The sequence below is a fragment of the Canis aureus genome, chromosome X (genome assembly GCF_053574225.1).
Source record: "Canis aureus isolate CA01 chromosome X, VMU_Caureus_v.1.0, whole genome shotgun sequence".
Lineage (NCBI taxonomy): Eukaryota > Metazoa > Chordata > Mammalia > Carnivora > Canidae > Canis > Canis aureus.
Genome location: NC_135649.1, coordinates 76,139,195 through 76,154,466, shown reverse-complemented (window position 1 = coordinate 76,154,466; position 15,272 = coordinate 76,139,195). Strand labels below are relative to the sequence as shown.

At 44.9% G+C, this 15,272-nt stretch overlaps 1 protein-coding gene across 1 annotated transcript; it reads right to left on the bottom strand.

Annotated features, from left to right (window-relative positions):
- Window positions 1–3,175: 3,175 nt before the first annotated feature.
- LOC144308896 (Y-box-binding protein 3-like) lies at window positions 3,176–4,489 on the bottom strand. The gene has a single exon (XM_077889885.1). It carries the CDS (start codon window positions 4,289–4,291, stop codon window positions 3,176–3,178), a length of 1,116 nt encoding a protein of 371 aa, XP_077746011.1. The 5' UTR covers window positions 4,292–4,489.
- Window positions 4,490–15,272: the final 10,783 nt, after the last annotated feature.

Sequence of the window (15,272 nt, the reverse complement as noted above, 5' to 3'; positions counted from 1 at the left end):
AGAGATAATAAAATTCCAATTGACCAATGCACTGTCTCCTGATACTGCCACCTCACACAGCAGGGAGCAACCTGTGAACTCAGCATGTATATACAGAAAACGTTTCCCCTTGACATACCTATGCCTGTTGGTTGGCATGACAAGGCATCTAGGAGGGATCTGAGCTATCTCTCAATCATAGCAGGTTTAGTCTCACTTCACTCCCGTGGTCCCCCTCCCCGGACCATTCTCTCTTGGTGCTGTGTTTCAGTACAAATTCTTAGGCTTAGTGATTTGTGGTACACTCTGCTAATGTCCAAAGAAGTCAGCTGGTATAGTGGGAAGAGTGCACTGGACTGGGAGTCTGGAATAATAACTTCTAGCTGTATGTTAACATAAATTTACCAAATCTGAGCTCCGTTTGTGGTGATATATATATATTTTTTTAATTTTATTTATTTATGTGTGAGAGAGTGCTGACGAGCAGGGGGGCGGTGGGGGTAAGAGACTGGGGGTGTTAGAGTCAGGGGTTGGGGGTGGGAGTGTAGAGGAAGAGGGAGAAGCAGACTCTCTGCTGAGCAGGGAGCCTGACCTGACCTGACCTGAGGGGCTAGATCCCAGGACCTTGGGATCATGATTTGAGCAGAAGGCAGACCCTTAACTGACTGAGCCACCCAGTTGCCCCATGCTAGATTTGATTTGATTTGATTTGATTTTTAAAGATTTGACTCATTTATTCATGAGAGACACAGAGAGAGGCAGAGACATAAGCAGACGGAGAAGCTGGCTCCCCATGGGGAACCTGATGTGAGACTTGATCCCAGGACCCCGGGATCATGATCTGAGTGGAAGGCAGATGTTCAATCACTGAGCCAACCAGGTGTCCCGTGCTAGATATAATTTTAAACTAGGGTACTGAAGTAGTGATTCCTTTAGCCCAGGAGCAAGCCCTCCAGCAAGTAAGTCACCTGCATTTCCTCTGACATCCTGTGCTAGCTAATTCCACTGGAGTAATCCCTCAATTGTGTAGTCACTGCCAGTTTTGTCTTCCTCTTCACTAGACGGTGGGCTCCTTGAGAGAAGGGGCCATCTTCCTCACCATGATGTAACTCCCAGGGTCTGACAGACAGAGTGTCTGGCACAAGTGGGCACTCAAATATTTCCTGAATGAGTAATCTCTACTGTTTCTACTTGAAATGAGTGAGGATATAATATTTAGCCACATTAAATGCCTGAGTCCTTCCTCTCCAAACCCCTTATCCTAGGCTATAATGTGGTATGAAATGCCTCAACATTTAAACAGGAAAAGTATTTTTATTTTGCTATTGATAATCCAGTTTCCTCAATCTGTAAAATGAAGCTCTAAAGTTCCCTGTTAGTTTCAAATGTATTAATTGCCCATTCCCCCCTCCCAAACCTGCCTCTCACCTACCCACCAATCCCACCATATATTCAAAGGAAAACCAAGATGGGGATGGCATTCCCAGGCCCAGCTTCACTATCTGATGGGGAAGGGGCTGAAGTGGGCTGAAACTCACCTGCTCAACCTTCTAGGAATACTGTACAGCCCCCCTGGATGGACTCCATCAGGAAGCACACATGGAAAATCTGGACTAGATGTTTCTCTTCAGCTCCAGTGGTATGCACGATAAAAATTGTGCCTGCTTCCATGCCCTTTTTCTTTTTAAATTTTCTTCAGATTTTTCTAGCTTTATTTATTTTACTTATTATAATGTTTTAAAGATTTTATTTATTTATTCATGAGACACACACAGAGGAGAGAGGGAGAGAGAGAGAGAGAGAGAGAGAGAGAAAGAGAGAGGAGGCAGAGACATAGGCAGAGGGAGAAGCTGGCTCCATGCAGGGATCCCGATGCGGGACTCAATCCTGGGACTCCAGGATCACACTCTGAGCCAAAGGCAGGTGCTAAACCGCTGAGCCACCCAGGCGTCCCCTTTTCTAGCTTTATTAAGATATAACTGACAATTAATATTGTGTAAGTTTAAGATGTACAATGGGATAATTTGATAGACGCATACGTCCTGAAATGTTTACCACAATAAGGTTAAGACATCATTCATTTCTCATAATTATCATTTTGCTGTTGTCATAGTGGGGACATTAAAGCTCCACTCTCACAGCAAATTTCAGGTATACAACACATTATGGTTAACTATAGTCATCATGCCATACATTAGGCCCCCAGAACTTATTTATCTTGCAACTGGAAGATTTTACACCTTGACCAACATCTTTCCATTTCCCCCACACCCTCCAGTCCCTCATGCCCATTTTCTTTTCAATATTTGAATGGTATTAGATCAAATCCATCAAAAAAGAGAGGCAAATTCTGCTTCCAGAGAGCCTTTTTTAAAAAACAAAACAAAACAAAACCCTGTCATGGTGTTTTGCCCAGCTTTTTGAGTTTTGTCTCCTAGAACACCTAAGCAGTAAGTGTGGGTATTTGGGCCCAACCTCCAGGTTTATTGCTCAAACGACAGGGGAAGAAGATGGGATGGGGGAACTTCTTCCCTCTGTGTATATTCTAATCCTTTAGCACACCCTTGAGAAGTTCAACTCCCTTCCATAAGTCCACAATTAGTCTTAAATTCATGACTTGTACACAGAACAATAGCCATGATGTTTGCTAAAACTGGTTCTGAAACAGGACTGAAAGGACTATCTCAGTACCATTATGCGCTGATGCGAATTTTTTAAAAATCAGACACCGACAGATCAAAGCAATATGAAATGATTTATTGAGAAAATGACCACCCAGATGAGTAATATCACACAGCAATGTAAAATAATCTTCACTATCAGATCATCTGTTTTTGTATTAAAAATAAAAATTATTTTTGTAAGTACTTTAATTCCCCTGGTGACACAGAATAATAGCTGTGGTCCTGGTCAGATCTCTTAAAAGAATGTGTGTGTGTGTGTGTGTGTGTGTGTGTGTGTGTATACAGAAATTACCAATACAGATGGTAAGAGGAAATTTAGAAAGATAGATCTTGTAGTTTATCCTCAAACCTTGGGGAAGGTGCATGTATTTTTTATTTTTCTCAAAGCACAAATTTAACAGTCAAGGTGGATGTTTGGACTGCATTGCATTAAAGGCCATCATCTCCTCAAGGGGACATCCCCTGCAGCCCAGGCCTGGGAGTCCCTGGGGAGAGAGCTAGGCTGTTGCTTCCTACTCGGCCTGGGCGGCAGAGGGGACAACCGAGACCAAGGCGTCCTCCTCCTCAGCGCCGCTGCTCTTCATGGCGGAAGCAACCGAAGTGGGTGTTTCAGCAGGGCTCTTCCCGATCTTGGCTTCTGCTCCCACGGTGTCCTGGCCCTGGGCACCAGGCGCCTGCTGCGGGCGGCGGCGTGGGTTGTTGGGGCGGCGGGATCCATAGCGCGGCGGAGGCTTCTGCTGCGGACCGCTGCCCTCACGCCCGCTTTCCTTGTCTTCTGCCTCCAGCTCCTCAGAGATGCCCCCTGAGGGTCTTGGACCAGGAGCCGTGCCTCGGCCCCTAGGGCGACTCAGCAGGTAGCTGGGGCCAGGCCCCCGCCGCGGGGCGCCCTCGGACCTTGAGGCTGGGGTGGATCCGGGCAGGTGGGCGGGCCGCGGGCCGCTGGTGGGAGCGAGGATTGAGGGGCGGCGGAACACCGCGGAGGCCTTGCGAAAGGCCGGGAAGCGCCGCAGCCTTTGGTCTTGTGGTCCGCCAGGCAGGCGGCGCCTCTGGCCCTGGGCCTCGGTGAAGCCTTCGCCACTGGACTCACCTTCGTCCACGTCCTCTTCAGCGCCCCTGGGACCTCGCGGGGTCGGTGCGCGGCGGCGGATGTAGAAGCCCCTGCGGAAGCGGGGGCGGTTGGCTGCGTAGCGGCTGCCCTGCACCGGGGCACCAGCTGGCCCGGTCACGTTAGCCGCCTCGGTGCCCCGCTCGCCCTGCACCACGTCGAACTCGACTGTTTCGCCATCGCCCACGCTGCGTTGGTATTTGTGAGGATTGTTTCGGGTGATGGCCGTCTGGTGTACGAACACATCTTCCTGGGTATCATGCCTGCTGATGAAACCGTACCCGTTCTTCACGTTAAACCACTTGACGGAACCTCGAACCCTCTTGGCGATGACCTTTTGGGGCACCTTTCCCTTGGCGCCTGCTGCCGCGGTGTTCTTGGGAATGGCATCTCCGCTGAGGTTGCCTGCAACTGGGGCCTGGGGAGGATCTCTGCCTCCCAAGGAAACCAGGAGTTTCTGCGCTGCTTGAGGGGAGACTGAGGCGGTCACCTCCTTAAGGGTGACCTCTCCCACCTCACTCATGAAGCTGTCCTTGCTCTCCTTTCTCTGAGAACCTGAGGGAAATTTGGTCTTTGGTGATTGGGGGGCGGGAGAGGGGGGGCTCGGTCTGGAGGCAAGAGCCTCGCTCTGGAAGGGTCGTGGGTGGGTCGGGGCCTAGGACACTCTGGCTTCACTCTGAGACTGTTGGAAAGGCCTTTGAGGTCTCCTGGGGCAACAGGACACAGACCAAACAGTGGTTGCCACGGTGACGTCTCAGTGGGATACTAGAGGGTGCTTGAGGAGGGGAGGATGGGGGCGGGGCGGGGCAGATGCACTCTACCTCTGCCTCTGCCTCTGCCTCGTGCTCCAGGCGCCAGGTCACAGCACCTCTTGGTCCCTCATGGAGAGGCGATGCATTTGAAGCTCTAGGAAGTGGTCTTCTTGAAGACTCTCTTGCTTGTTTGAGTGGGTGGCAGGGAAGAGAGGACCCACTTTCCATATCTCTCCCTTGGTTAGAGATATTCCCAGCCTTCTAAGGGAACTCACTAAATAGTCTCACAAAACCCTGGTTCTCTTCCAACTCCTTGTGTGCTCTATACGTGGGTGAGGCATTTTGTGTAACTTGAGACAAAATGACAACCACACGAAATTAAGACCAAATCCACGAAGCCCACGGTGGGTTGTTTGTTTGTTTCGTTTTATTTTCCTGCAGAGGGACCGGGAAGCCTACCACGGCTAGAATGATAGTATTCAGAGGACGCTAAACTAGTGTAGGTTTATCCCAACTAGTGTTAGGGTTGTAAAGTAGTGAAGCTGAGTGGGAAACCCTTTCGTCAGCTGGGATATTCTGAAAACTGTTGAGCTCTGTTTTCTTGCCCACATAAAGCAAATGATCAGGTGGAGTAAAATAGCACTGAGCGCATTTGCCTTGTGTTGTACCTGCAGATCCAGACTCCCCCCGCCCCCATCCCCCGACCCCCCCCCCCCCGCCCGCGGGATGGTTTATGACTCTGTGATCTTCACTGTGATGAAGATCATCCTAAATTGGGGTTCTGATTTAATTATATAAAAGCCCTAAGAACTCAGCCTAACTGCAGTGTTAATACGGTGGTAAGGTACAGCTAGCTCTACTAAAATATAACCTTTCAGAAGTGATGATAGAGCAGGCTAAAATAGTAGATGGCTCCTGGTGAGAAAACTCAGTTTTCATTTATTAATAAGAAAAATAGAAAGCCAAGTTGGCCTACCACTTTAGAGCTTACAGAAACCTCTCACATGTGTGTTTGATCGTTGCAAGGACCCACTCTGTAAGCAAGTGGGACAGGTCAACACCTGTCTACCTTTTTACTTCAGTTTGACAGATGAGGGAATTGGGGCCCAGAGATAGCAAGTTGCTTGCTTAAGTTCACATGTTTAGTACGGATGAACCCTCAAATCTGATCTCCAATAGATTTCATTCCAAGTCCAGGTCTCTTTCCACCATACCTCACCGGGCTTCATGTACAGTTTTGTCACTTGTTTCATCGATGCCAGAGAACAGGGACCTCTTTCAGAGAGGTCATACAACCCAGAAGAGAACCCAAGAAACATCTCTTGCATGGATGATCTGTCTCCCCTGTGTCTGGGCTCCCAGACCTGGCCCTCTCCAGGGGCAAAAATTGCCTTCATATCAACTAATCAGCACCCCCCTGTCCCCACATGCAGTAACCTTCTGCCTACAGCCAACTAGAAAACAAACCCTACTGTAGACTCAGGAGCCATTTCTTCACCATGCTGGTATAATACAAAATGGAAGAAGGGGTCTTCTTTTTTATTTTACTATTAAAAAAAACAAACACTTTTTTCAGGCATCATCTCTTGTGGTTTTTACAATGAGCATGAGAGAGCAGCAGGCTACTGTCAGTAGCTTCACATGACCATGAGTAAATCAGGGCACCAGGGCACAAAGCATCTAACTGACCTAACTAGGGCCACCCATGTAGTAAGGGCGGAACCAGAACAATACCTCTGGTTCTTAGTCCACTGTGTACTCCACAGCCCCATGAGGCCAGTTCTATGATACTGTCAACAATTCTTTCTTTCATGTCCTGGGAGCTCTTCTTGATGCTTCCCCTATTTGCCATGCTCATTCCTGTCTCTGTGCCCATGCTCACTTTTTTCTCATTCTCCTAGAAATACCTTCTCTCCTCTCCTCTGTCTGTATAAATCCTATCTGCCCTCCGAGTCTCAGTTTTGCAATCCCTTCCGGCTCCCTTTCCAAAGGTACCAGTCGACCTCAATCTCCCTCTTCTTGGAAACCTAGTTGCACTTACAACCCAATGGTTAATGGCTACTCTACTTCTTCCCAAACGTGTAAGGCTTTCTGTCTCACTATTACTCCCAACTAGATTCTAAGCTCACCAAAGTTCACTAAAGAGTGAACACTTTAGAGTCACCTGAGTGGCTCAGTCACTTGAGCGTCTGGCACATGATTTCGGCTCAGGTCATGATCTCAGGCTCCTGAGATCCAGCTCCACGTTGGGCTCTGCACTCAGCAGGGAGTCTGCTTGGGATTCTTGCTCTCCTTCTCACTCTGCCCCTCTCCCTGCCCCTCCCTTTGCGCTCTCTCTCTCTCTCTCTCTCTCAAATAAATGCATAAATCTTAAAAAAAAAAAAAAGAGGGAACCCATAAACCCTCTCGGTTTCCTCTCTAAGTACGATGGTGCTTGGAACAGTGCTGGCTGTATAAAGGGCCACCACAAATGTGTGGTTGTGATGAAATATATGCCTTCCCCTCAAGTGGCTACATCCTTGAATTCCTTACAGTCAGTAGCACAGCACCAGACACAAAGATGCCAATGAGATTCACTGAGTTGGACTGAATATGCCCTCTTGAATCTCCTGTTGTTGTTTGCATGATAATCAGGAAAGTGCTTTGGAGCCATCACAGAGCTCTACGAAAGTTTCCTGGTCCCTGTGTATTTTATGCAAGGAGAAAGGCTTTGTGAATAACAAATTAAGATCATATGAATTACAAATTCAACTCTAAGGTCAATTTGCTGAGACCATTGCAGTATTTTCATTGAAATCATGAGGTTCTGTCTATTTATTCTGCACTTCGCTCCAACCATCCTGTGAAGCATATCATTTATTCCTATTATTAAAAAGCTGTCAAAAAAAAATAAAATAAAAAAAAAAAATAAAATAAAAAGCTGTCAGTGAGGGACACCTGGGTGGCTCAGCGGTTAAGCTTCTGCCTTTGGCTCAGGGCTTGATCCTGGAGCCGCGGGATGCAGTCCCACATCATGCTCCTTGTATGGAACCTGCTTCTTCTGCCTATGTCTCTGTCTCTGTCTCTGTCTCTCTCTCACTCTCCCCCCCACCCCGTCTCTCAAGAATAAATAAATAAAATGTTTCAAAAAAAAAGCTGTCAATGAAATGGAAGTTAATTCAGCGTTAAATTATCATTTAAAAGGTGTACTTTTCATTCCACTTATCATTTTTTTTTAAGATTGATACATTTATTTCAGAGGGGGAGCACGAACGTATGTCAGGTGGATTGGAGAGGGAGAGAGAGAATCTCAGACTCCCCGCTGAGTGCAAAGCCCTATGCAGGGCTCAGTCTCATGACCCTGAGATCCTGACCTGAGCCAAAATCAAGAGTCAGATGCTCAACCAACTGAGCCAACTCAGGAGCCCCTAAAAGGATTATCATTTAAAAATAAAATCCTTGTCTGCTGTTTCAGTCACAAAATGGTCCCGAATCCAAGACAGCAAAGTCCATCCAGGCCCATTATAAAGGGTTATCTACTGTGAGGAGTAAACAAGCTGGCGGCCTAAGGAAGGGAGGGTAATGCTCCAGCCCCACCCTCTTACCGATGCACTGGCGATTCCTGTTCAAAAGTTAAACGGCTAAATGGAAAAGAGAACCCTACCCATCTTACTCCTTCCAGAACCGTACCATTAGTTCCAGTGTCTCCCGAGTGCCGTTAACTGTCCAAGGCAGCATAAAACTAATATAATACATGCAGAAATAACAAAAGATAATCTAGAGTATGGCACTGAGAATGTCCACCCTTGCCCCACACCCTGCAAATGATACATCATAGAAACCAAGGTGTCTCCAGAGATACCATGGGTGTCAATCAATAAGTGGTTGAAAATATGGGCAGTGTTGCAGTTTTCAGTGCACTCTCAGCGGAGGTTTTGGGAATTAAAATTGTTAGAAAGAGCCAGGAATCTTAAGTCAGAAGATCTGGGTTTGACTCCTGGAATGGCCAAATGTTGGCTGTTTAGTCTTGAGCAAGTCACCTCACTTCTCTGAGATGTAGTCTTCTGGCATGTGAAGAGGCAATATAAATGCTCTCCCTAGCCAGTTCATAGGGTGTAGTGGCAATTACATAGAATACTTTATGTGAAAAAAAAAATATGTGTAAGCCAAAAGCTATGAACATTTTGCCGTGAAATACTCTATGTTTTACAAAGAGAGGAAGAGAGAGTGAAAGAAGCACAGAAACAGTAAAGCATAATGGTTAATTTTATGTGTCAATGTGACTGTGCCACAGTGCCTAGATATGTGGTCAAATATTATTATGGGGGCGCCTGGATGGCTCAGTTGGTTAAGCGTCTGACTTTTGGTTTCAGCTCAGGTCATGATCTCAGGGTTGTAAGATCAAGCCCCACGTCGGGCTCCATGCTGGATGTGGGGCCTGCTTAAGATTATCCCTCTCTTTCTGCCCCTCCCCCTCCCAATGTCAGTCTGTCTGTCTGTCCCTCCCTCCCCCCCCTTTATTCTCTTAAAAAACACATTATTGTCGATGATTCTGTTAGAGTGTTTTTGGATGAGAATAAATTTTAAGTCTGTGAACTTTCAGTGAAGCACATTGCCCTCTATACTGTGACTGGGCCTCATCCAAGCAAGTGAAGCCCTGAACATATCAAAAGGTTGACCTCTCTGGAGCAAGAGGGAATTCTGCAGCAGATGGCCTTTGGACCTGAGCTGCAAAGTTGGCTCTTCTGTGGGTCTCTAGTTTCTAGTCTGCCGGACAATCCTCTAGATTTTGGACTTGCCAGCCTCCATAACTGCATGAGTCAGTTCCTTGAAATAAATTTCTCTCTGTCTCTGTCTCTCTGTCTCTCTCTCTCTCTCTCTGTCATTCTGTCTGTCTCTATGCCCGTGCGAGCGCACACACTCCCCCCCCACACACACACACGCACACGCACACACGCCCACACATTCATGCATCCTACTGGTCCTGTTTCTCTTCAGAACCCTGACTCATGCAGATTTTGGCACCAGAACTGTTTCTAGAGAATAGAATCTTAAGGATGAGTTTTCTGAATTGGTTGTGGGGTTCTGCCGTTGGCTCTCTAATTTGATTATATTTAGACACTAATAACTATTTGCAATAGTAAAGAGCACGCTGATAGTCCATGGTCTGATGTGGCAATAGAGATACACAAAATATCACTATTGGATACTCCTAATAAAATACTCCTAAGAGGCAAGGATCTGGAAGGCATTTATACGATACCTTAAAACATTTTTGTGAAACTAAAGAATATAATGAGATTTGTTGGTTGTTCCTAATGTCACTAGACAAGGTGGGAAAAGAAAAAGGATGAGCTCAGAGATTCGAATTCCTTGCTCAAGGACTTCATAAATGACCTGAAAATTTCTATGCCTGCCCTGAAAGTGATACCTTATCTCCTTTAGCCACAGGGTTGAGATTGCTGAAAACAAAACCCAAAATCTTGTCCTATGAGAATCTCATCCTATGGCTGAATTACAATGGATCTTGAATTCCTAAACTCAACGTATATCTATCATTAAAGTAAAGGCATTGATTGGTAAGGAATGGGATCCTAAAGATGGGACGGTAACATGACGGGTGTGTGTGTGTGGGGGGGGGGGGCTGATGAAACTAGGAACACTCCTGAAGTCGCAGGAGTCATCTTTACTAGTAGAAGAAGCCTCTCCAACCCCAGTCTGAGGAGAGATTAACCCTGCATTGCCTGAGGAAAGTCTAATGGAACGCATAAAGCCTGAGGAAGTTTACTTGAAAGACACTCCTGATGCTCCTCAGGACCTACCCCCTACCCCCTCTCTCTGCTTCTAGACCTATAACAAGACTCAAGTCCCAGCAGGCCCCTAAAGGTGAGGTAAAACGTGTAACCCATGAGAAGGTGTGCTACATGTTTCTAATTTATACAGATGTGTGTGGTAATGGATATTAAGGGTTTGGGATAATGGTGTAAGGAACATAAAGTTGAATCGGGGTGAATTTAATGACATGGGTCCACTAAGCAGAGATGCTTCATTTAATGTTGCATCATAAGGAGTTAGAAAGGGCTCTGAGACTTTGGTTGGTTAACACATGACCCAAAATATGGTCCACAGTAAGTGAACTGGAAATGAAGACCTCCCCTTGGCTTACCGCAGAAGAAAGGATTCAAAGTCTTAGGGAGATTTGAATGTTGGTGTAGATTTGTCATTTAAGATCTACTCACCCACCCTGGGAGGGTCTGCAGGGCATGCCCTTCACCACAACTGTGAGAAATACATTCTTGAGGGGAGCCCCAGCATCCTTGAAGAGCTCCATCCTTGAAGAAAGAGCACACCTTCTTGTGGGTTGCACTTTATACTTCACTTTTAGGGGCCTGCTGGGACATCACTCTTCTCTGTAGACCAGAACTTACAGTGTGAATTGCTGCTACTGAATTGGGGAACTGAAAGGCAATGGGAGTAATTGTATTCCTGGGTGGCAGAGGCTAAGTGGCATCACTCAACCTCCAAAGGTAAGGTAGACATGATTACCATAATGGACAGCAGAGTCAAAGCAGGAATCAGAATAGTTTGGCTCCCACAGACCTATGGCATTGGCCAGTTGATCATGATGCTCCTAGAAGAAAAAACATATAGGAAGCCTGCTAAATACTTACTTGATCGGTATAACCAGAAAAATCCTGGGTCAAATGAACAAAAGTCCAACTTGGAAATCAAAATAGTCACATCTCCTCAATTAATTCCTGATGTGAGCCAGTTTATAGACACAGAACCTCTTGAATGTAGGGGAGACCAAGTCCCCTTGAAGAAGGCCTTTTGAAGACTCAGTGGCAACACCAGCTAGGTGACAATACCTTGCAGGGTTGGGGCAAGGCTCTCCAGAAGGCTGTATATGCTCTGAGTCACCATCCAATATATGGTGCCATTTCTTCCGTAGCCAGGGTTCACAGGCCCAAGAATCAAGGGGTGTAAATGGGAGGGGGACCACGCATTGTCATGCCTAGTGACCCACTTGCACAAAGTTGGCTTCCTGTCCCCATGATCTTATGCTCCACTGGCCTGGATAGAGGTCTTAGTTCCAAAGGGAGGAACATTTCCACCAGGAGACACAATAATGATTCCATTTGATTGGAAATTAAGGCTGCCACCCAGCCACTTTGGGCTCCTCATGCCTCTCAATCAACAGGCAAAGAAGGGAATTACTGTGTTGACTGAAGTTATTGATCCTGACCACCAAGTGGAAATTGGACTGCCACTCCACAATAGGGGCATGTCTAGAATATAAGAGATCCCTTAAGGCATCCCTTAGTAATAACATGCCCTGTAATTAAACTCAGTGGAAAACTATAACAACCAAATTCAAGGAAGGACTACTAATGGCCCAGACCCTGCAGGAATGAAGGCCTGGGACACCCTGCCAGATAAAGAACCATGGCCAACTGAGGTGCTTGCTGAGGGCAAAGGAAATTTGGAATGAGTAGTAAAAGAAGGTAGTTACAAAGTTCAGCTATGGCCACGTGACCAGTTACAGAAAGAAAAACTTTAACTGTTATGAGTATTTCTTCCTTGTTTTGTTAGAAACATGTTCCTGTATTTGTATCTGTCAGTCTAATAACTTTTTCTTTATTTTTAAATTTTTTTATTGGAGTTCAATTTGCCAACATATAGCATAACACCCAGTGCTCATCCCGCCAAGTGCCCCCCTCATTGCCCATCACCCAGTCACCCCAATCCCCCACCCACCTCCCCTTCCACTACCCCTTGTTCATTTTCCAGAGTTAGGTGTCTCTCATGTTTTGTCACCCTCACTGATATTTTCTCTCCTTTCCCTTTATTCCCTTTCACTAATTTTTATATTCCCCAAATGAATGAGACCATATAATGTTTGTCCTTTTCCAATTGACTTATTTCACTCAGCATAATACCCTCTTCCCTCTGTCATCCCCTTATCTTGTAACATAAGATATATTGAATGGATACATAATTTAAGCATTGTCAAATCTGTGTCATAGAGAGAGTAAACTCAATTAAAGTCACTCAAGGACTTGCATCCTCTTGTGGTGAAAGGGTGTTTGTACATGATAATTGTATCATGATACAATGATCATTGTATCATGATAGGTAGAAGTATGACCTTGTTATTGTCCTTATGTGAAGATTAAGTACAGTTTAAGGGGATGCATATGGGTAACAAGATGACTAGGGGTGGATTTGTGATGATTAATTTTATGTGCCAACTTGGCTGGGCTTTTGGGCCCATATATGTGGTCAAACTTTGTTTTGGATATTTCTAAGAGGGTATTTTGGGTGAGATTTAATGTTTAAATAGGTGAACTTTGAGTAAATCAGATTGTCCCCCTTAATACATGTGGGCATCATGTAATTAGCTGAAGGCCTGAACAGACCTCCCCCTGATCAAGAGGAATTCTGCAGTATCATCTCTACCCTGGTCTCCAGCCTAACAGGCCACCCTACAGATTTTAGACTTGCCAGCCTTCTGTTTTAATATGTACATGGGATTAATTTTAATCAGGTATGGTAAAATGACAGAAAGGGAGACAACTGCCTTTGAAAGAGGAGTTTATTACTCATAGTTCCTCAGAGGATGGAAGGTATGGGACACCATGCAGGGCCACATGAGGTCACTCTCAGGGAGAAGCAGAGAGGAATGTGGACAAAGTTACCTTCATCACTATGGTAGCCGGAAGTAGCTAGGTGGAGATGTTCTGTGTTGGGCAGGAAGCAAAACACAAATGTTGAGGCTTGTGGATGGATGGTTTGTAGTAAGATTTCCACACCTCTACAAAAACACTGAGATGGTGGAGATGAAAACAACCTTGGGTCATTAGCATGATCCCATGACCCTAAGATGTCAAAACACCTATATCAGAATATCAAAAATAGTTACTATGCCTCCATAATCACGTGAGCCAATTCTGTAAAATCAATCAATGAATCAATCAATCTCTCTCTCTCCCTATCATATTTCTTTTTTTCTGTTTGCCTATCTATCTCTATTTCTATCTCTCTTGTCTGTCTCTATTTACCTACTATTGGTTCTCTTCCTCTGGAAAACCATGACAAACGGAAGGAAGGAAGGAAGGAAGGAAGGAAGGAAGGAAGGAAGGAAGGAAGGGAGGGAGGAAGGAAGGAAAGAGAGAAGGAGAGAAGTAGGGAAGGGAGGAAGGAAGGAAGGAAGGAAGAGAGGGAGGGAGGGAGGAAGGACGGAAAGAAGGGATGGGGACAGAGTTTTAAGTAAACAGAAAGACACATCTGGAGAAATGTGATCTCAGCATCAATCAATCACCTATGTATAGTAGGCACAAATTACTTTATTTCACTTTATGGACTCTATATACATGTTAGCTATTCAATTCTATCATTTACTTGGTGAGGATGATAAAAGGATGGTCTATACAATTAACTCACTATTTTTCCAAATTCTAAAATGTTGAAATAAGGGTCATGCAAGCTCGATCTGTTTGCTTTATGGTGGGGAGGAAATAAGCCTCCAAGGAACTTTTGAAGCACACATCAAAGTTTAAATGTATTTATGCAGCAGTGGTATGCTAGAGCCAGCTCAAAACAGCTGGTGACAGTCAATCATTAAAATTATAGGAAATTTTGCGAGCCAGTTGGCAAGCATACCATTTACTAATCTCAAATTATACAGACTTATGGTTAAATAAATTAAAACCAAAGAGAGTAAACACTCAAAACCCGTCTTTTCCTAATTATTTTACTACATTTTACTACTAATCTGTGCTCTTGAGGCTATTTTCATCTATGATATCTATATGGTGAAAAAACTATAAGTGGTGTTCTACTGCACATCTCTTCCAAAATTCTGCATTCAGTGACATCATGTTTGTAGTCTGACATCAGACATGATGGGAGAAATTAGATCAGAAAAATTGGTTGAGTGTGTGCTACAAACTTGTGTCCCTCTCACAGAGCTGGCTGTTAAATGTTAACAGCTTGCCATGTATATACGTAGGTAGTTAGGTACATAGATGTTTATGCACGTAGGCATGTTTTTATTTGTGAGGGGGCAGAGGGTTTAACTGAAGCCACAGAAGGAGAGCTAGCTCAAGAGATGAAAAAAAGGAAGTAATGAAAAGAGCACTCCTGCGGAAGTAAGAAGGCTTAAGTCTTAGCTGTCTGGCCTGAGGCAACTCCCTTCTATTCTTAATATAAACTGAAGGCTTCACAGTTGATGATCATAATCATAGTATTTCATCCATCTCTAAAACTCTATGAATCCCTGATATACGAAATAGCTCTAGTTACAGTTGTTTATATGATATATATAAATAGGTATGTATTATTCTAGTGTTTACATGCATTTTCTTAAGTGTCTCACACATATGGAAGGGTGTATAAAACTTATTTTTTCTAATTTGTACATTAATATGGCAGAATACATGACCACTGCCATTGTTAAGGACTAGAATCTTGCCAGTAACTTGGAGGCACTCTGTGTAATCCTATTTATTGTCTTTTCCTTCCACTCACCCCTCTCCAAAGGGATAACCACTAATGTAACATTTCAATGCGATGACTTTCCCGGTCCTGCTCCTTTGTAATACCTGCCTCCTCCCTCTTCTCACTTTTTCCAGTCCCCCCAGGCAGCCACTGATCTGCTTTGTGTCAATATATATTAGTATTTTCTGGAATTTTAATTAACTTTAATCATAATGTATTTACTCATTTCTTTCTGGCTTCTTGCACTCAGCATGTTGAGATCCATTGATGTTG

Bases quoted from the DNA above. Each gene is read 5' to 3' on its own strand.
- LOC144308896 (XM_077889885.1), bottom strand. From the start codon at position 4,291: ATGAGTGAGGTGGGAGAGGTCACCCTTAAGGAGGTGACCGCCTCAGTC.